This window comes from Thunnus albacares, chromosome 11 (genome assembly GCF_914725855.1).
Source record: "Thunnus albacares chromosome 11, fThuAlb1.1, whole genome shotgun sequence".
In the NCBI taxonomy this organism is placed as follows: Eukaryota; Metazoa; Chordata; class Actinopteri; order Scombriformes; family Scombridae; genus Thunnus; species Thunnus albacares.
In genome coordinates this window covers 17,512,686-17,536,225 of record NC_058116.1, presented here as the reverse complement: position 1 = coordinate 17,536,225, position 23,540 = coordinate 17,512,686, and the positions used below count along the sequence as shown (strand labels likewise).

The following is a 23,540-nucleotide window of genomic DNA, read 5'->3' as shown; positions in this document are numbered from 1 at the left end:
GGAATAGTTTGCTTTATTATAGCTGCAGGACTCGGCTCTGTGTCTGTGCATCTTTTCATTTTGTTTGAATGACACTTACATATCAACCTTTAATCATAAAACTTGCATTTTTATTCAAGGATTTGTCACTATTTTTTGGGACAAATTCTGGCTTTTACTGTAGTTTTTCTCTGGAAAATTGCCAGGCCTCGATGACATACACAGTGCTTCATTTTGTGATGAAATGAAGACTGATTAGTGTGATTATAATAAATCAATTAGCAGACTGTCTTCTAATGAGAATTAAATGTATTCAATAACTTTATATTCTTTTAATGACACTAGATGGCGCTTTAATACTACAATGAGAATGCTGGTATAGTCTTATAGTATGAAATGGGACAATGTCAGTGTTTCATAAGAGAATATATCAGTTTAAAACAGTAAGTCAGATCAAGAGACTATCAAAATAATATCTTTATACAACAGGGAAGCTTTATTGTAAATATGATTGTGTTAAATTTTAAAAACAAGTGCAAATTACCTCCTAATGCTCAGAATTAATGAGCTCAACTGCTCTTCTTTTTACTAATATGTTGACTCATTTTACTATTGACTCCAGCAATTAAGCAGCCTGCCTTATGTCTGTTTAATTGCATTTTTCCATCTTAACTGAGAGGTTTTTCCTGTCTTGTCACTATAGCTGAGTGAGTCATTTGCTTCCAAGTGAGAGTCAAAGATACTTTTGCTGCAGACCCGCACATCATTATGGTTACATAGAGCTCTTAAGTGGGAGTAAAGTGGCTGATGTGCAATGGAAACAGAAAAAAACAGTTTCCAGAGACTCTGTGTCATGTAAACACAAAGCAGTAAATCCTGGTAATTTGGGTTAATAATGTTTGCATGTGGCTGCTGGCCTGTCATTTTGTTAACACACATGCACACACACACTTTTAGAGATGATTTTTACTCTTTTCTCAGTCCCACTTCCTCAGCAGTAATGATTGTCTATACAGTAATCCCATTTCCTGCCCTGCCTCTTTATTCATCAGTCTCCGTTTTAAGAAGATTGAAAGGGGGTAGGGGGAGTCACAATTGCTAATGGCAACTGATCTCCACTGCAGATAGGACAAATGCTCTGGCTCTGTGGCTCATTAGCCCACCGTCAAACACTGTTAATTGTCCTGGGAACGAGAGGAAGAAGGACATACATAGCTTGTAATTTGGTTATGTGTGTGATAGTGTCTGAGGAGAGCTTGTCAGAATGGCAGCTTCGGAGCCCCTTAGCTTGTAGAAAATGGATGTTCAAACCACAAAAAAAGCCCAGTGACTAATGCACTGAGGACAGCACCACTTACTGAGAGACTACAGCAAATGTGGGAGTCTAAAGGAAGTGACTTAGACTAATGCAATCACATTACTGCAGTCACAGACAGCGTCAGATGGGCTCAGGTTGCACTTAATACACTGCATATTGTTTTTAATACTCTGTAGTCGCCCTTCCAATTACTATACAATGGTAGAGATCAGAACTGCCTGCAGTAATTGAACAGACCCGCCCCTATTTGTGATGGGAGACGTAGAAAAACTCTCGGCCCAGGGTCGGGCGTCAACTCAGTGAAGTCATCTCCCCAGTCTGTAATTAGACTGAACCCTTCCCACCTCCCCCAAAATTTAGCCCTCTTTGTTGTCTCTGGTGGAAGCAGGTGTATTCAGACACCCCTGCCCCCTCACACACACTCACCGCCTGGAAATACAGTTCAGCTCAGCTTGGCATAGCTGACGTTAAAGGGGGAGTTCACAGATTTTAAAAGGTCAGTTTATTAATCTTGAGGAGTAGTACTCAGCCTATAAAAAATGGTTTACATATGACAAATTTAAAAATAGTGTTTATTCAAAATTACCCCATTCATCCCGTGCACACACTCACACAGGGATGGTGCAGTGCAAGCTGCTCGCCTGGCCATCAGGAGAAAATTGGGCTTCAGTATCTTGTTCAAGGACACTTCAACGTGTGGACTAGAGGAGCTGGGGATCCAACCACCAACCTTGCAATTAATGAACAACTTGCACTTCCTACGGAGCCACTGCTGCCCCAGTTGTAGAAAAAACAATTGGAAAAAATCTTCTGTGTCTCCGGAGTCTGAAAAGATAACCCTGATGATGTCAGGGTTGAACAGGAAGAACAGAACATATAACAGAAAACCTGCACTAAAAGCTGCTCAGAGGTTGAAAAATGTAGCCATTTACCAGGCAGGGAAGATCTAATGAGAGACACTATGCAGATGCATTATGGGAAGTGTAGGACCCTGTGTTTTTGAAGCTTGACTGTAGGATCTAGGGAGTAGGGTGAGGGAAAATCTTTTTGAAGAATGGTGTTCATCAGCCTTGGCATTGATTCTACAGTCTCTGAACTCTTCTGGAGGGATGAATACCATTCTTCAAAAAGATATTTCCTCATTTGGTGTTTTGATGATGGTGGTGGAGAGCGCTGTCTGACACATCAGTCCAAAATCTCCCATAGGTGTTCAATTGTGTTGTGATCTGGTGACTGTGAAGGTCATAGCATATGATTCACAGCATTTTCATACTCATCGAACCATGCAGTGACCCCTCGTGCCCTGTCCCATGCCCACTCCCATCAGGATAGAAATGTTCCATCATAGGATAAAGGTGATGACTCAGAACAACTTTGTATTAATTTGCAGTGACCCTTTCCTCTAAGGGGACAAGTGGACCCAAGTAAGTTTTTCAAGTAAAATCGCTGGCCATTCAGTGGTTGCAGCTTCTCAAATGTGAAAATCTGAAGCTTTTCTGGGTCATACATGATAGTAAACTCAATATATTTGGATTTTAGACTGTTGATCAGACAAAACAGGATATTTGAAGACATCTCTTTGTGTTTTAAGACATAATAGCAGGCATTTTTCTCTATTATCTGACATTTTATAGACAAAATGATTAAATCATAAGAAAGAGGAAATAATCCAATTAATTGATTATGAAAATAATTGTGGCCCTAACTAGTATGACACTCTGTCAGATGTTGTTTTACTGTTAATACTAATGAACTTCTTCTTAATTAAAATGATGGATGCATGACTTTTACTTGTAATGGAGTATTTTTATATTGTGGTATTGCTACATTCACTTCAGTACAGGATCTCAGTACTTCCTCCACCACTGATTAAGACTGAACAGCTCACGTGCATTTTCCCTGATGACTGTCTTTGCCGACTCTGAACATACTGTAAGATAAAGCTCATTGCTCACTGATGTAACAGTGAAGGGGAAATCTGAATGCTTAACTGTTTGTGAATCACACAGTTGAATCATACGATATGAGACAGAATTCCCCGCAGGTCCCCATATCAGTCCTGAGCTCAGGATACTATGAAGAATGTACCCCCCTCTGTTTTCTCAGGCTCCGAATGGCCAGTGAGTCACTGCTGAGCTCATTTAGACTAATACTCTGGACTCTGAGAGAAAACTGTTCTCACAATAAACAATAACATCTCAGTAACATGACACCTGTCCACTGGCCTGTTTGCATTTTATGACAGATTTAACTCAGCAGTTGTTTGCATCCTTGGTATAATTTTCCAGGTTTCTGAAAGCAAGCCAAAGATGGAAACAGATAGGAAGCAGAAGACAATCTTACTGTGGGAGCATTGAAATATGAAGCTCTATAAACAAACAGGAAGTTGACAGTGTGGGGGAGCATGGGAAGTGTGTGAGCTGGCCCGTGTTCTTCAGCCTCAAGGAAGATATGGTATGCGTTTGGGCTGCAACGATGTCTGAGGAGGAATGTTTGTGGTGAGATATATTGTGAAACCCTGCTGCTTGCACTCCAGTTTAATTCCATTGACCCGGGGAGGTCCATTATTGCCGATGGAGAGATTTAACCCATACTAATCACTGTGATGAATGTCTTTCTTCCGTCCTCTCCCCCTTATTTCCCAGTAGTATGTTTACTGTGAATACATAAGTGTTCTCAGTTTATTTGAAGCTATATTGCTGAATGCAGAAGGACTCTTGGAATGGCAAATTGGGTCGATTGGTATACGTCCAACACTCTAGTCCATACTAGTGAAATATCTTGACAACTATACAATGGATTTCCATAAAATCTTGACACGCGCTCCACAGAGAATGAAGCTTTGTGACCATGGACTTTTCTATCAGTATCCAGTGATATATTTCTACATTTGATGGATGGATTGGGACAAAATTTGCTAAAGACACTCATGGTGCCCAGTTCTTTTATTCACTGTTGGCCTATTTGTTAGATTCTGAAGATATATACGCCATACATCTCTCTCTCAAGTGTTGTCATGGTTTCAGATGAAATGATGACATATCTTTTTTTATAAAAAGGTGGTTTAGAAAAGTTTCCCTTTATGTGCATCTGTTTAGGGGAAAAAACACAGAAGAAAGCACTTACATTTTATTGAAACAAAAAATAACTGTAATTAAATCCACCGGATTGTTTTCTCTTACAGAATATATTTGTCCCATCATCTTGTGGCCTTTATCATAAGAACCAGACTGCTGACATAGGTGTGAGTAATGCTTTCAATCTGAGACTTTCTGGCTCTGCGGTGTTCCAGGATCAGCCACATAATTTAATAAATGTGGCACCAGGATTTGTCATCGACCATATTTACACATTAATGTGACGCTGCCAGCAAGAGTGATCCTATGTAGATTGAATCACCTTTGTTTAATGATATTGACAGATGTTCCATTTTTACGACAATGTTTAGTTTTCCTGCTCTCCTCTCGTCATCCATCTTAGCCAAACTACATTTGACCTAATCCATTTTTTTCTAACCCCGTCCCTCCCTCTTTGTTTTCTTTGTTGCTTGGGTGTGTCCAATACAATCCACCTCTCCCCTGACACAGCGTTGCCCATCCTGAGAGACGAATAAGCAATTCCCACATCAATTTCATTAGTGAAATCCAACAATAACAATCATGACATCATTACTCCCATTTACATAAATTACTTAAATGAGTAATTTTGTAATGTGTAGCGTATACTTCATTACCCATAATACTTTATTTACCTTATATTGTCATTCTGTCTTTCCATTTCATCATTTTACTATTGCTACGTCTGTCTACTCAACATCTTTAGGACATGTATTGTATGTCTATTCCTCCTCTGGTGTTCTTCCTTAAGTTTCTCAGCTTTTTTTCCTGTTAAAAGTTTTTTTTTTTTTTTTTTTTTTAGAGTTTTTCCAAGTGACAAAAATAACAGGTGACATAAAGCCCTCCATATAAATAACATTTACTTGACAATTCTAATAGTACAATATAGCTTGTAACCATCAGGTTTTCAGATCAACTGGTTCATTGCAACACATTTCAAGTGTTATTTTCATCAGTGTTTCAAAGTCTGGCAGTTGCAAGCTGTCTGGATTTTCAGTATTTGAACTTTAGTTTTACACTATTTCCACTGCTTTTAAGCATAAATCGTTTAAAAAAGCAGCTGATGCCATGATACTACTGTGAATGGTTGCGGTTTAGTTGGCACTCCAGGTTCAGGCAAAACATGGTTGGGTGCTTTTTACATAATCAAACCAACTCCAGTTAAGCGATTATCACGGTCTGGTTGTGACTAACAGCTCATGGCTGCAGAGAGACTAATCAAACAGTCACTCTCAGTCAGGGGGACCTCCATCACATGTGCTCAAGCCAGACTTACCCATTATTTGACATGAGGCTGCAAAAGGGTCCCTCACTCGACCTGAATGACTTTGCCTGAGGTCTTGTGTGCCCATTGGAGGGTCATCACAGACTCTCTATCTCTATTAGCCCTATAAATACACAATTCTTCACATGTCGCGCTCTATTTTCACGCTTAATCAGATATTTATATGAGAGAGGCAGTAGATTGATCTGAAATGGTCACATGACCCTCGCTTGTTAGGACTAGTCCATCGAAAAAACTGTCTTTAATGCATGAGGGTTATCAGGTTTATCTGTTGGTGCCACTGCATGTGTGGCTGCAGAGACCATTTCTGAAACCACACATTTTCCCACAAATGGACCACATGCTGTAAGAGCCGGATGTGGTGGAAAAGATTGTACAGTAGATCTGTATGTGTGCTGCCTCGAGAATTTTAACAGCTTGTAAAATGCAACACTTGAGAGCTTTTAAAAACATTTTGTTGCTATGATACTGTAGTCTCATTCTCTTTATCCTCAGCCCTTTTTCTCACTTATTGTGATTTTCTCCTATATGGGGAGAATGAGAGCTGCAACTCGCCTCACAACTGTTGTAGGCTGAAGGGCTGATAAAAGTCCTCCATTATGCAAACAAGTCTGATGGTGGTTTTCAATTTCGCACTGAACACAAGCACTTAGTACTGAGCACTAAATCAGCCTTGCAAACCCGACACTCAGCTGATCATTTCGTCAGTCTGTGGTATATCTTTTGTCTCCAACAGTAGTCGCGCTGGTATGCAAGGTCAGAGATCTGTTTTTCCAAACGTAATTGAAAACCTTTAAGGCAAAAATAAACCATGACATATGCACTTATCCACATACTTCTGTGACACTGACAGCAATGTGCTGCAAAGCCGATAGATAAGAAGAAAAAATAGATGTTTTCTAAAAGTGTGACTGGATAATAATAACTTGTGTTCCAGTCATTGGAGGTAATCTAGGTTGTATGGCCACATTGGTTCCACTTTTATTAATGTGAGCTGTGTAAGTTATTGTTTCTTATTTACTTCATCATTTAAAGTGTTAACTATATAAATGAATAGCACTCTAAACACAAGGTTATGTAGTATTACTGGGTCTCAAATAACACTATTGTGCTTGAGATGTTGCCCTCTTCAGCAGTGGTGGCCATTTTCCTGTTGTGATGGTTCACCACCATTTTTAAATGTTGTATCTGCTCCAAAACAAGAATAGACTTCAAAAGCACACCTGCACAATTGTTCTCTTCAGAAGACCAAACCAGCACATGTTGACTGCTTGAGACCATAGCAGCAGGTCTTATGACCCTCGTCCCTTCCCCCGGTCCCTCTGGGGATTTTGATGACCAAATGGATGTTTTGTTCTTGTTCTCTTTGTCCTCTCAGGTAGAGTGAAAGAAAGTTTTGCTCTTACAGTCGACTCCCTGTCTGTCTGGTTTTGTCAAATGTCTAATGGGTAATGTTTAGTTGATACAACCCTGAATATACTCAACAAGCGACCCTGTCTAGTGTCAGTCAGAGCTGGAATTCATCCCTTATTTCACAATTCGGGTCAAATCACCCAGGACATAAAGTGGACTGTTCCTGCACAACACTCAAGATATGTACACATGATACAGCACAGAATGGCCAAACTGATAATGATATTAATATTTGGGAGTTAAAAGAGATCTGATAATGATATTTTGGCCTATAATATTTTAAACATAAACACATAACATAAAGAACAATATTCATTCTCTTAGATTTGTTTTGTATTTTATCGTGATCAAGATACATACTGACTAGTACATTTTATAGTTGAAAAATCAACTTCTCATAAAGGTTGGGTTATGGCTCGATCAGAACTAGTTGGTACGACGTGTTGAAATCAAAAGTTTATTGTGTATAGTTGTTCCAAAGGGCTACACTTGATGGTGGAGTGAAAAGTTGTCCATCATATAGAGGGGGGAGACGGGATATTGTTTAAAAAAGGGGATAACAGTACATACTTTCTGACTGTCTCTCCTGGAAGGAATTCATAGTGTTGCACTCGGTTGTTCACATGAACTGTGATGGAAATCATTGGGTCAAGAATAAAAAAAGAGAGCTAGAAGTTCACACCCTGACTCCTTTTCTCGCCTCCACACAGCTGGCCAATCATGGCATGAAGTAGGTGTGAACGTCACATCGTCAGTTTCTCAAAGTTATAGAAATGGACGTACACAGCCTCCCCTAATCTGAAATCAGAGAGGTGTGGGGGGAGGAAGTTTCTAAAGATATTCAACTATCCAACAAGCACTTCTGGCAGAGTACACTTAATGGTGACACTTCTATATGACCTCAAACCTACTTTGGCATTTCTGTACTGCAATTTCGTATCAGCTTTCATATAAGACGCTTTTGATATATCTGCAATAAACTCATATCTGCCAATATCAATATCAGCCCTTCTGATTTATTGGTCTAGCTCTACAGCACAATACCACTCTCAAATCCGAGAGTGGTACAGTTGATATTTTGATACTTAACTGTGGTCTGTGTTGTGTTGAGTGTAACTTTAAATACTTGTGTTGAGCAAAAATTCAACACAATGAAATGACAAAGCTAAATCTGGTGTTGGTAGCACTAAAACTAAGAATAGATTTACTTCTAATTGCATTTATAAACTGTATGACATATTTTAAGTAACAAAGAAGTTTTAGCCATGTTTTTTACATAATATGCCCTAAATGCTCCTTTGTTCCATTACTGCTATATACGTGATATAACTATATGGTGCTACTATATATCTGTCAAAGGTCAAGGAAGGACATGGCTTTAAAAAAGGAAGATTTGTCCAGACGTTTAGCATCTCAGAGGAGAACCTGTCTGATCTGTTGCTATATGCATTGAAGTGGAGTCATTAACATGCAATGATTGATCCATGTAGCACTGGGGACAATTAGAGCAGCTGGTGGTCTGTGGTGCACGTGGAGGACAAACTTTCTGGTCAAAAGGTTTCTGAGGTGACGCCCAGCTGAGGCGCTGGCACAGGGACAGTTCAAGTATTATTCTATTAACGTCCTTACAGGAACACAAACAATGATTCAGCTGTTCTTATGAAAGCTGCTTCACACCTTCAATCACTGTTAATCAGGAATTACTAATTCACCAAAACAAGCTGCCCACTCTCATTCCAAGAGAAAATGCAAACTGTACTTTTTTTAACGAGGGCAAGATCATTGCAAAAAGGAGCTAGAACTTGACAATGGTCTTGATTATCCTTTTATCTATACACATGACTAATCAAGACTACCTTAAATGGTAACATTTAATACTCTTTCATCTATAATTGATACATTTAAGAGCTTAAGCAAAATTTAGAGGTTGTCCTTTGGTCTATAAAAATCAAATTTAGGTGTTTGTCCCTTTATGTTGGCTGACAGTATACATTTAAGGGGCGTTTAGGGTATTTAATGAGGTGTTCCGGTTCCTTGGGAGAGGTGTAAACAAATGTACTTTCTGTTGGAGTTGAGCAGTTTTTCTTCTAAAACTTAAGGGATTTATTAATAGAAAAGAAACCTCTCATAATGCCATTAAAGTCAACTTAATTTATTACCTGTATAGTAGCACAGAATATACAAGAGTACTGAAATGCTTCATTCACTTTAGCACCACCCAAAAGCTTAAATCACGATAAGTCTAACTATATTTGAAAGTTAAATAATTTATTGGATTTTTGTAAAAATAGTGATCAGACAGGAGGATGACATGTAACAAAGCCACCAGAAGCCGACTTCAGTAGCTTGAAACAGCATTATCAAATGAATTTCAGAGACTGAGAAAAACATTCTGCCATGCCACTTTATTAGCTGCCATACAGTCAACACTGATTACATAACAGACTACACACAGCTTGCCCAGCTGGATCTATTGCATGTCTATCGCATATAGATTAACTTGAGTCTGTCTGTCCACAGTTAAGCTCAGGTCATGACTGGGTGACTGATCTTACTGGCATAAAGTCACAGATTAAAAAGCTTGTGTCTTTCCTCTTGTTCCTCAGAAATTAATGTATAAGCTTAAAAGGTAACCATTAATATTCTATCTGGTAAATGTGAGGAAATTGTACAATAACAATGCACTGCTGTGTCTTTTCAGTTTAGTTTGCCAGCTTTCAAACAATAATCTACATGCCCCAAGAGGATATTTCTAGCTTCTATGATCCGTGCAAATTCTCTACTCTCACTATGTGGAGCAGTAGGTAGTTATAATCTCTGGTTCTGGTATTTCTGATAACTGGTTAAGACTCAAACCTCATACTGACCCTTTGTTGTATTTCCCTTCTCTCTGCCCTTGTTTCCTGTTTCTCTGCATTTTCATCTAATAGAACCTGTAGCATTGATCACAAATTATTTCTCTATTCATTAAAAAAGAAAGTAGATGAAATAAAGATTAAAAAGTAATTAAAAAACAACAACACAACAAAATAAAAAGCACAAATACCCTTTCCCTGAAAACAAAGACATTCTCCTAAGGAAAATAAAAATAAATAATTAAGATTTTAAAAAAACCAAGCCAGTAATCTTAAATAATTTGATGATAAGTTTGCCACAGTAATCAATAGTGGGCTTGAGGAAACTATTCAGGGTGCAGAGAATTATTATACCGTTTCACCATACGTCATACAAATAAACCTAATTTTGTCATTTGCTTTAAAGCTGTGTGAAGTGATTTTTGACCACTAGGGGGCACACTACAGGGTCCAAAATAACTAGTCATGACTGGTCACCTTCTGAAGGTGTGTTCTGCTTGAATGCAAAGAAGAATATCAATGTAAAAACACAACAAACAGATGGCAATAGACCGTTTTCACAGCAGATATTTTGATTTTGTCAAAGCAGGAAAAGCACAGGTGTAAATAATATCATTAACTATGGCTAAATTCAATTAACTGTCTCAGTAAGTTATGTCGGTGAGTGAGCGCTGGAGCTGGTTCACCTAAATGCAATAGAGCAATCATTAATGTTATTAATTCCACCTGTGCTTTTTTTGCTCTGGACGGTGTAAATTGAGGCAAACACATCTTTGCACAAGTTGGAAATGTAAAACTGGAGTGAAAAGTTTGCTTTTATCCTGCTGAAGTGTTTGCAGTATGAGAGTAAATAATCCGCCCAGCCCAATGTTACTTGGATGTTTGACCCTCATGTTTGATACTACAAGGTTGTTTTAAAGGGTGAAAGTTTCTCTGTGCTCACCTTAAATCTGACTTTAACACATGATGATTTGTGACATCACAAAAGGCAGTCGTGGTCCAGCATGCAACTTATACGTGTGTTATAAGTGTGATGGGCAAATCTGAAGCCTCTGGTGCTCATACACCGACTTCACAGTGAAGAAGACATCTTGTGTCCTGTATTACACTTTTGAAGTGATTTTTTTGCATTTTTATAGATTCTTGAAAACCACCCATATCTGACACAACTTATTATTCCAAGTATAATAATATAATAAAACATGTCTGGATATTTACAATATACAGCTTGTATGATCAAACCAATGAGCCAATCTCCCAAAACGTGGCATATTTATCACAAAATGCCCACATTACACAGTACAGTATTTATTTATCATGCAAAATAATGCAAATATCCTGAGATCCACATCTATTGGTAAACAATCACTGACTAAAATAAAGGCCACTTGCTCCCCTCTTCCTCTTCCCTCTCAGTTTCTTTCCAATGTTTCTTATCCTCAGTGAGCACATGCAGGGATAACTGGGTGTGAATTCAATCTTTGTACACATACTTTTGTCCTATGTGCTTTTTAAGAGTATTGAAAAACACAGGGGGGGAACATGCACACGTCCTCTCCGATCATCAGACCCTTTGTGGACACAAAGAGGGCGTATGCTGCAGGAGGTCTGTGGCCCTGCAGGCTCCGCCTCTCTGCATAATGTGCCGGGTCCATTGAAATCAAATGGCCAGACAGCAGAGACGCACAACAGCAGCACAGCGGCTTCCCGGGACACTGAGCCAGCGGCACAGACAACAACTACTCTCAAGTGTCCGAAAACAGGACTGTAAACATGCCTTGCTTCTGACCGGTAGAGACTTTTCAGCTGAGGGACGAAAATAAGCAACTTTTTTTTAAATTAATCTGTACGAAGCGGATGGAAATCATTTGGGAATACAGCTTCCTCTCCTCCTCCACTGTGGTACCCTGAACTCAGACTACAAAGGGACGTGAGGTCGGGCACTGGTTAAAATGGATACTTTCTTTTTAGAGGTAAGTTAGCCTCGTTTTTCTACACAAAAAAACAGCACAGGCTATTATTTAAAACCATTTCCAGCGTGAGTCCTAAATTATTATTGGGATCGCGGCGGGTCTTTTGTTTTGTTTCAGCATGTTGGGTTGTGCGCGTCTCCACACTGATTTCAGACCAGTTATTATGCCTCTAAAGAGCTCGTTAATTTATCACTAAAAAGCACCACTTTTTCACATCTACTTTTCTGTGTTTGTTGTCTTTTTGTTACCTTCTCATATCCCAGACTATCAGGGGTGTGCTTCTCTGCACTGGGCTGGTCTACAGGATGCAGCTGTAATGGGACCTTGATACTGGGAACTTTAATACATGTAAAACATCTCTCCTCCTCTGACAAACAGAGACAAACAGGACTCAGGACTGCATCACTGCCATTCTTTATGTGTTTCCCCTTTATTTCTTGCTCCTCTTTTGTAGTTTTTATTTGTGGCAGAGAATCCAGCAGTAGCTGCCTGTTGAGGCTGGATGTGTCATCTCTATATCAGCCCAGACACACACAAGCTAAGGAGAGAATAGCTATAGTTCTGATTTGTCATACCCTTGTGACTCAGACAAGGACTCACAGAAAGAGAGACAGGGTGTGTGACTGAGGTGAATCCTCTTCTGACAGACCCTCTATTCACCTCTTGTACCTGACCAACAGCGTCAGCAGTGTTGTCCCCTCGAGGATGTGCTGTGACTCCCGGTGTAGGTTTACATATGAGCTGCTCTTTATTCTCAACAGTGGCAAAAAAAGTTATAACTTATGCATGTCATTATCATCACCATTATCAGTGTTATTTTCCCTTTTTTGAGCTTATATTTACATGATCAGTTGTTAACATCATGTTGGGAGTGAGATAAACATTTAGACTGATAATAGAAATAAAATTGTGCTACTTGAGGTCTTCCACTCATATGGCAAAGACTTCTGTTTGACCAAAGCTATGTTAATCACCATGGAAAAGTTTTATTTATTGTTTTTCGTAGTCTTTTTATTCAGTGATCTAATATTTTTAGTTTAAAGGAAGTGATCAGTCACAGAGTTTAACTAAACTACAGGATACAGTTTGGGGGAAATTACTGAGTTCTTGTCATTTTTGGCAAGAAAGTGGTCAGACTGAGCTACACTTCTTTTTATCTACTGGTGACTTCAGGTAAATGATAAAGGCATCAGCCTTTGAAAGCCCATACAGGTAGAACCATGCTGACCTACATTGTGACTTTCAATATTCTGATGTATAAGCAGCGAACACATTGAGCTGAACTCAATTCTGGTTCATAATCTGATTTTATTAGACGGATATGCTGTGCAGAGGAAGGTTATTATTTCAGCTCTGAGAACATTGTTATAATTTGGTGCGTGTCCTTTGTCCTGTACAAACTGTGAGAGATTTCCCCTGAAGATTTATTTGACTTTATCCAGGTTTCCTTTTTTTTATTATTTTCTCTAATATGGTTATGTAGTACATTACTTTTCATCCTGAAATATAACCACCTGCACTGATCCATGTATCTACCAACAGATGTTATATGGATCTAGTTTCTATGTCTAATTTAGTCAGACTGTATCCATTATTAATATTTTATGTCAGAGCATTTCAGTTATGTCAGATCCCTTTTCAAATGACACTTTCGGGCTCATTATTTTGCCACTATATGTAAATTGGATGACTCACTCTGACAACATCATAGTGACAATACCATGCAGAGAAAAGACACATTAACAGAATCATTCATCTTGTAATCCACTCCATCCAATAAGATAATCATAGTACATGCTTCCTTTGTAAAGGTTATAATATTAAATCAAATATATTATCTTGAATAAATATAGAGCTAATCCAACAGTTAATAATGAAGTGTGACGTAAACTAGCTTTTTAATCAGTAGAAACTGTAGAAATAGGCAATGAAGCAGGTGTATCTGTGATGGTTGTTGCTTTAATATAAATGAATGACCTGCTCTGTCTTTTAAAATGACTTTTGAGTAAAGAAAAGAAGCCAACATCCTCAACGACGTAGTGCTACCAGTGTGGATTTAATTAAGCAGAAATACTGGAAGTGAAGTAAGATGAGGATTAAACTGAGCCAACTCGGTGGAATCAAGTGCAGCAGGATAAATCTTCAGCATGATTCATTACAGTGCCTTCAGTGAATCTGCTCTTGACAGCTAACACAACTTGGATGTCAGTGCATGAATGATATGATTGCAAGTGCAATCTGCTTCTTGATCTGAGAGGACGCAGATTCTTTTGCAGGTCAGGTTCATTTAAGTTAACCGTTTATCAAGTGTCTGGCAGTGTGTCTAGTGCTTATCTAGAGCCAGCTTTCCCTTGCACGTCGTCGCTCATGGTGGTTAAGGTGGCAACGGGGGTTAGCAATAGTGGCAGGTACAAGGGTGTATGCTCAGAGGTTTATCCTGAAAGCCCATCCTGTCCATAAGCACGGCCTTTCCTCTCAGGAGCTGACACAACACCATAAAACCCTCAGTGGCCTGCCTCCACACCCAATCCGTCCTCTGAATGGATATGACCCACTAAACACACACAAATACTGGGAGTGTTGTCGGAGATCTTGTCAGTGCCTGCTAACTTCTGCTGGATTTGGCCATCCTAGACTTCCCTGTATCAGGAAATATGGCTTGTGTGGCTTTCTGTGTGTGTGTCTCTTCCCATATTTTTTTTTTGAACATAGCAGAATCCCTTAGATATTTTATGCCTTTGTGAAACATCCTGTTGACAAAACTGGATCACGGCTATGTGCATTTCTAAACTTGGTAATCAGTTCCTTTATAGCAGCAGCTGCTACACACTGTAAAGCCACATGGGGATCTTTCCACACCCGTTAACTCCTTCCTAGCACAGCCTTGCATTACACACCAAATTCCTTTCTCTCAAAGATATTCTGACAAGAGGGAATCCCAGATTCCCAACCCTGACCCCTGAAATTCCTGGTCATGGCCGCCTGTCATCCAAGCATTGTAGAGCTGTGGTGGCAAGCTTTAGGTTTCACACCATCACCACCACCCCACACACGTACAGACAGACACATTCTCCCCATCCTGATACATCCTTCGCAGCCCTATGTGCTGTTTATGTCTAGCTCTTTGAAGCCGGAGCCGTGCATCGGCATGCTCGGTAAGCATTCTGTGGTGAAATGGGTAATGTGAGAAAGGCCAACCTGCTCCTGAGTGTGGACTATTTTTTTCTTGCGATGGCAGGGTCTTTTCTACCCAGTTGTCACTTCCTCCAGCTGCCGCTTTAGAGAGCTGAGAAGCCATCTGAGATCGTCTCTCTTCACCTCCAGCCATGCGAACGGTTGATTTTAGTAAGGAATGAGGTCAGGAAGTGAAGTTAGGATGCAAGGAAGGAAGGAAGGAAAGGCACAAAATGGTTAATGGGTCTTGCATTCCTTTGAATCTTTTCTGCAGCTGTCTTAACACGTAATTAAACTTAAAGAGGTTATTGTGTGCTTTACTGCATCAAAAGGGAGATTTTTTAAACAAAGTTGCTGAGAGTGTCGTGTCTGAAAGTTGTGGTAAATTAACAGTGCTGACTGTTTCTGAACAAACAGAGGGAGGTATTATTAAAGCAGCGGTTTATGTGTGCGTCAGCACAACTCCTGCAGCTTGGGTACAGTCTGGAGGTGGTTTAATCTGTCACAAGAGCACTGGGACTAATTACCAACAGCCATTGTCTGACCACACGCCAAATAACATGGATAATCCTTGCTCATAATGACACGGATGCCTGGTGTAAGGAGAGGTAGTTTAAAGGTGCAGTGTGTTGGATTTAGTGGCATCTAGTGGTCAGGTTACAGACTGCAACAAACTGTATACCCCCCCTCCACTTCCAAGCGTGTAGGAGAACCTATGGTGTCCGCAAAACTTGCGAAAAACGCAAAAGGCCCTCTCTCGAGCCAATATTTGGTTGTCTGTCCTTGGCGGAGCAACATGGCGGGCTCCGTGGATGGGAACCTGCTCCCCATGTAGATATAAAGGGATCATTCTAAGGTAACGAAAACACAATGATTCTTATTTAAGGTCATTATACACTAATTAAAACATACGTCTGAATATTTTATTCCATTTCTGCCAAGTCCATTCCGCAAGATGCCGCTAAATTCAGAAACCACAGCTCATAATAAAAATTTGGAATCTGTTGAATTAGGATTTTCCATTTTAGCACAACAAATATTTTACTACATTCTATTCCTGCTTTGAAACTAGAATCTACTCTTGGCTAATATCTGTGCCTCTCCTTTTCACCTGGCTAGCTGCATTTACAAGAAATGCAAACACAAGTAACCTGACCCCTGTATATCAGCGAGCTGACCATCATGGGGAGTTCAGTGCTGTGATAACCTCCTGCTGACACCATGTTATTGACTTTAGCTTTAGTTTGCTACATCACCAGGCTCTTTGGACAAAGCCTTCTGTGTTTGTGGTGATTAGAGGAGAAGGATACCTTTACCTTTCCACAGTTTGTACACTAATAGCAAATAATGCAGAACAAGAGCTTGTCGTCCTGTCTATTCATGACAAAGGACAAATAATTGCAGTATGAAGTGACAGTTTTATTCATGGAGTCTCCGGTGGTCTTGTCTGCTTGTCCACACAAAACCAGTAACCTTTAAAGCAGTAATTTGATATTTTTGGAAAAACGTGTGTGACTGGATTGTCACTTTCTCTTTCCTGTCGAGAGTTAGATGAAAAGATCGATACTACTGTCAGTCTGTATAGTAAATATGAAGTTACAACCAGCTGCTGGCTAGCTTAGCAAACTTAGCTACCTTAGCAAAAAGACTGGTAACGAGGGGAAACTATCTCACCTGTGACATGTCACATCCCAATTGTTTTATCAATGCGAAAACTAAACTGTAAAAACAACAAGTTGTGGTTTTATAGGTTGGACTATTTTTTGGGCAAGTGCTGTAACTTCCTGCAACATTTTTGCACCTTGATTTTTGTACAAATTAAACAAACGAGATATAATTATGAGCTAACAGGCTAATAGGCGGATTTGTCAGACATGGCCAGACTAGCTGTTTCCCCCTTTTTTGTCTAGTCTTTACACTAAGCTAAGCTAAATGGCTGCTGGTGGAAACATATTTACTGTACAGACATGAGTGTATTGAACTTCTCATCAAACTCTCAGCAATAAAGCGAATAAGCAAATTTCCCAAAATGTTGAATTATTCCTTTGATAGCTGAGCCTTACTGACGACCCGCCTGATTCTGGTATTCAACCCCTCATTACTCACCCTCCCCTGAGTCCCTTGTAAGGTTTGACTGAAGAGCGTCAGATCATTTTATAGGTTCAGAGCTCACAAAAAACAAAACCTACTGACGTTCGATCTGCTCTCCAACACCCATCCTTCCTGTACTCCCTGTGCCTGTATCCCTATCACAGCAGCCCTGGGTGTGTCATACTCTGAAATATAAATCACGTCAGGGCACTTGGGCAAGTCACTAATTTGCCATCTCAACAAGGCTATGATGAAAGAGAATATCCTCAATCACCATCCACTAAATCTGTGAATTAAAACGAAATGAAGAAATCATCGTACAGTCATGCAGAGTTACGTCTGAACTTGTACAAGCAGTTGCTCATACAGTAACAGTCAAACGGTTGGACACACTTCATCATTAAAGGGAATCTGAAGGTGTGTCCAAACTTTTAACTGGTACTGAAGTTTAATCTACTTGCGGTCCTCCTGTAGGAACAGGTACATAAAAAGAGTCCTATTTTCTTTTTTAATCAAGTACATGGCAAATACTTTGAGAGTTATTTAACATTTCAACATTAGTAGTGACATATTTCATTGCCGAACAGATTGTCACTGCAATCACCAGCAAGTTTCTGAATGAAAGAAGAAGATTTATGCCCCTGTACATTAAAACCAGATCAATCCTGCACTCCACAAACATAAGAATATTTTTTTAGCAGATTTGCGTGCAGTGTATTTATCTGGGATACTTATCCAGAGAAAATTAAAGTCTACCGCCGCTTACCCCGACACATTAAAAGTCTCTTGGCCTTGACCTTGGCTGCCCTACCTGACAGACACTGCGAGCTGGTAATAAGTGTATTTTAAATCCTCTCAGTTAAGAGGTCTTGTCTGGCAGCTTAATAACAGCCAACCTGTGATTACTGCTCCCGGCCCAGATGTTGACTTTCCTTTTTTAGCCCCCTATGATTACTGCACACAGAGGCAGCCTATTACAGGATCTCGCCTGCGTATTTCATTTTCCTATGTGTGTAAGTTAAACACATCACAACAGCCACAAGGGAGTATAGCCTAGGGGAAAAAATACTTAAAAAATATAAAATTGTTGACTCTCATGATTATTATTGCCACAGTTGTTATTTAATCTCTAATTGCCAAGATGAACACTCAGCTGTGTTTAAGTACATGTCCCACGCTGCATGAGTCTTGAATGTCCTGAAGAGTCTAACTGGCACTTTGGTGCTTAACAGAGGCAAACAACCCAGCATGGTGCAACTCATAGTCATGACATGTTAGCATTCCCACCCATTCCCAGTCTGGTTTATTAGACATGAGTGTGTGTGTGTGGTTAGGCCTGAGGCTGTTGAAAGATCATATACCAAGATACTAAGACTCACATGAGGTGGAATGTCCCATGTTTTCATGACTCAGAGGCCCTGAAAGAATGAAAAATGCTTTCCCCAGAAGAAAAACATAATTCTTTGTAGTCTTTGTTCAGCCATTCCTGGAGTGAAGTATTGCATTTTCTGTGTTTTTTGAACTTTCATATGCTGCATGACGTCACACATAAAGGCAGGGTTATACTTGAAACAAACTAGTACGCAAGAAGGATCATCTAGCCATGTCTGAAGGCAAAAGTGTTTATAGCTGTGGCAAATGGCCACACTTGAAAGCAAGGTGAAATGGAGAGACGTTGTAATTGTTCAAACTTTCGGACAGTCTCTCCTGGAAGACATTTGTATGGTTGCAGTCAAAGAGAGCTTGCCTGGCCAATCGCTGCACAAAGTGGGAGTCAATTTCAGTTTCTAAAAGTCACAGAATTGTTGAATGCAGCCTCCCCAAATCCTAACATCATGAACGTGTTGGGGGATGGGGTTCAGATGCTCTTCGACCATCTGACAAGCACTTCTGTGAAGCATACTGTCACCTTAACTCCAATGCGTTCAGTCATCTTCACCACAATAACATTATCCTGACCTTCTATTTTCCTTTATGACCATTATAGATTATCCACATAAATAATGTGCTTTAAATGTGATAAAATATATGCAGAGAGTTGGAAACTGTGACAGTATTGGAAGTAGTTGCATGTTTTTGTCATTTAGTCAATCAATGAATTATTTCAGCGAAACAAGCACATGTCCACAATTATAAACCATGTAAGACAAGAGGGTCCCCAAGAGGCAGAGTGATCAATCTGGGCCAGCATGAAGTATAAGTGAAGGTCATTGGCAACGTAACCGGACCCTGGTCACCGTTCACAACCACTACTCCACAGGCCGTGTCCCAGATGACTCACACAGTCAGACAGACTCATCCTCTGTCTCTGACAGTCCTGACTGAGCAGCATTCCTGGAATATCTCTGGGATTCCTGCTGTGTGAGCCCATAACAGTCCACTGATGAGTCCAGAGAGGGTTAAACAAGTAAATGACAGACAGGAGGAAGAATGACAGGTGACACTGTAGAGATTGTAAGTCATGAGGCTTAGCTGACAATCCAATCACAAATGCATCAGTCACATCATTTGCTGCCTCCATGTCCCATCCTGGAACCAGTTCTGTTGTTAAAAGAAAGTCATAACCTGGAGCACAAGGTCATACGCTTTGATCTGTGTAGAACAGTATTGGGAGGAAAATATGTTCACACAGGATGTAAAACAGAATAATGTGCCGGGGGTCTGTGGCAGAGACTCAAATGTTCCTCCTCTTTCTGTTGTGCTCCTGAAGACATCATTTGTAATGCAAATTCACTTCAATACACTCATTAGCAACACGGCAGATTAGCTCCATCAGATGATGATGGTTGAGGTGCTTGCTAACACCCCCACACACTCAGGCACATAAACACATGATCCTGTAAAAACATGTACTTGCTTTACTTGCTAGATTTTTATTGTGACTTAATCGTTCCCTTTGGTGTGTTAATGAAAATAGCTTAAAAGACAGTGTTGACAACAAATTGCTGCTGCAATGCAACGTAGTGAAACAAATACATTTAAGTCATCATTGTTAGACCTCCTTCTTTAACAAAAACAACCTTTGAATATAAAAATGAAGCATGACATCATTCAGTCAGTGAGCCACATGTCAGATTGCCTCACAGTGTTTACCGATGAGGCTGCTGCCTCCAGGCCGTCCAGCTTTAAGTCTCTGTATAGCTGCCTCTGCAGGGGGTTCCTTGGAGTCAAGAACAGTTGATGAACTACACCCTCCATCCTTATTCTGTCAGGCCCCCACCAAAGACTGGGGGAAGCCCTGTTCCCCATGGGACTCCTCCTCCTCCATTAGCTAATTCCTGATCAGCTGCTCCCTTCATCATTTATTCATCCGTCTTCCAGCACAGATGCTGAAGGTTGCCTTTAATCATCATGTGATTTTTTTTTTCCCCCTCGGTCACCCACCCTGCTCTTCCCCGCCCTCACCCCGTGCTGGCTGCAGGCGTGGGCTGCACCCTCTGCAGCAGGCAGACATTACAGTGGCACAGAGGAAACAAAGACAGAGTACTGTAGAAGCACATTTTTATTTAATCACTGTTGGTCTGATTTATTCTTTACTGCTGAGTAAATTTATACAATATGATTAGCCTGGTGGCAGTGGTTGGGCTGAATCCTTGGAAAATATGTGCAAGAACGTGGATGAGAAACACTTTTCCTTTCCCTCAAGAAGCTACTGAAGAGCTTTGGAGAATGGCTCTTAACCCCTGATTGGCCAAGTGGAGCTTTTCACTCTGAACAGTAGAAAACATTTAATTCCAGTTTGATTTCACATACATATACACAAAACAAAAGAAAACATTTGAAATCAGTAGCCTAGTTTTCATTTTCATTCCCACATTTATAAAAAAAAGTCCTTACATAGATGCAGCTGAGTCAAACTGTTGAGGTAATAAGCAGCTGGTTTCTCATGTTTGTGATGTGGAATTATATCCAGTAACTTTCAGCTGAGGTTGGGTTTTTTGTAAGACGTAAGGCTTTCACCCTACTGGAAAGTTTGTGGCCAAAGACCTAGCGGGACCTTTGCCCAGATCCCTGTCCCAGCCGCACTCAGCCTGTTGTTTAATCTCACCAGCTACTTGGCAGATTCCTCCTCGTTCCACTCACTCAGCATTCAGGAGATTTGGTTACAATCCCTGAATTTGTCTTTGGTTCCTTTTTAATGGATAAAGCAATAAACCCCTGCATTGTTACCTTTATTTTTCTTTTTTTTGAGGGGGTTCTGCTGGCAACGTACAGTCTTGTGACTTTATTGGTTTTTGTATGGCCATTATAACCACATTTAAAAAAGGAAAAATGAAAATGTTTAATAGCAAAACTGACAAGATTATTTGAGTCCACTGGCTGACAGGGGTTCTTCTGTTCTCTTCATGTCTGCATATGTTTCCTCCCACAGTCCAGAGACATGCAAGTTAGGGCAAATTGGAAAATCAGGCTGGATTTTGATGGTTTTTATTTTTTACTATACTTATTTTTGGTTGAACATCAATACAACAGACTAATTTCTTGTGAAAACACACAACTTGCAAGTGCCAATATGCTGTTTGACCTTATTAAATGCAGCTCAGACAGTCAATGTCCTGGACTGCACATCTGTCCAGGCACCCTGAGTGGGGTCACATAGGGTTAGCGACTTGGCCTCATGCCTCTCTCTTGTTATTGTAATGTTGATACGTCTTGGTGTTTGAGGTGTAAATAGGGTGCTGGACCGCAGTCCTGTATAACGAGATGACGTGTTGAACATTTGTCTCTAAATTACATGCTTTAAGTCAGTGAGAACTTGCAGTCTAAGACAAACAAGATAACCAAATAATTATAAAAAACAAAACATGAATGAACATGCAGAAGTGAAGAGATTTGAGAGGGACCATTGAAAGCAGCAACAGCTGAGTATCCTTTGGACTGCGTTTGTGCCAGTGCCTGGTGGATACGTTCCTGTGTTTGGTTTATCTTCCTCCACATCCGGGCATGACAAATTAGATGCTTGTCAGGAATCCAGCAGAACGTACTCATCCTTCTGCCAGGCATCAGCCCTGGCCAGCAGTCAGCCCTACCTGCAGCACCAGCAGCCATTCACTGCCTGCTGTCCGCTGGGCAAACGTTCACTCACCGCTCCCTGAAACCACCCTGTGATCCAAGAAGTTAGCCTATCATAACTAATTGTTCAACTGTGTCCATGTTAGACTGAGTTAATTAGCTTTCTTTTGTGCTGGCTGATGGGATCACCTGATACTGTCTGCGCTCATGCTACACCAGACAGCAGAGAAAGAGCCCATGGCACCTTGTACTGTGTATGCTGTTAAATATTTAAGACGCATTCATTAGCAAATCTTTGAGCTTGATGTCATTATACAAGCTGCGGAAACTCAAGCCACCGACTCTGGGATCACATCATTCAGCCCGTGTGGTTTCTGTGTCAGAAAGCATGACGGGACATCGATGTGCAGCCTGTTTTCGGGGGGTCAGATTACCATTGTCAGCTGGTTCTGCCTCAGCGGTGCTACACGTGCTCAGTGACATGGCAGCAGATCAACTGTGCTTTTTATTGGAGCTATTAAAACATCTGGCGATCGTAGGCACAGGAGTGGGGTTGACACCTGGTAATGAAACCCATTGAAGACTGTGCTTCATTACTAAATGAACACTGTACTTTCCAATGATTATTATGTAAGAGATGGTCACCATGTTTCCCTAGTTTAGTCAGAATGATCAGTTGTGCTGCAGCAGGTGATTGAAGTCTGGGGGACTTAACATGAGCCCGTGCCCCTTTGTGTCCCAGTTGGCTTTTGTTTGGGATATTTCCGCCTGGTTAACTCCTGAGCTCTCAGTCAGAGGTGGTTGCCTTTGTCTTGACTTCGTGACAAGGCTTGAGGATGGAGGGGATAAGGGGGAGGAGTTTTGGTGACACCATCTGTTGCTGAGACAGTTCATCTCTACTTTACCCTCCAGCTTCAGACTCTTTCACCACACACACGCTCACACACAAAGACACGAACAAATGGACAAAAACATCTGGTGTTGGCTTTCTTGAGCCCTCAAGTTACTGCGAAACCCCACCTCACCTCTACCAACTGAAATTCAGCAGGCTGATAGTTATCCTGACAAATACTGTGATTATTTAAGACAGACCAAAACCTCCTGACATAACATGACATTTTGGATGACTTATATTTCAACTAGACCAAACTATGATTGCTTCCTCAATCTGTGATGGTTTGTGGCAATGTACAATTAAAATCTAGAAATGTGAGCTAAAAAATATGTCAAATATGGGATATTCTTATTGTATATACCGTATATTAAGGGTGCAACATCATAGAGAAGGTAAGGGATATTAGTTGGAGAACACTGAGGTGTTGA

General features: G+C 40.4%; 1 protein-coding gene across 1 annotated transcript in view; it reads left to right on the top strand.

The window, feature by feature from the left end:
• Window positions 1-11,630: 11,630 nt before the first annotated feature.
• myo10l3 (myosin X, like 3) overlaps window positions 11,631-23,540 on the top strand; it is a 55,964-nt gene continuing 44,054 nt past the window's right edge. The window contains exon 1 of the mRNA XM_044364953.1: window positions 11,631-11,939. Within this exon, the coding sequence (XP_044220888.1) occupies window positions 11,919-11,939 (21 nt within the window). The 5' untranslated portion in view covers window positions 11,631-11,918. The remainder of the gene's footprint in view (window positions 11,940-23,540) is intronic.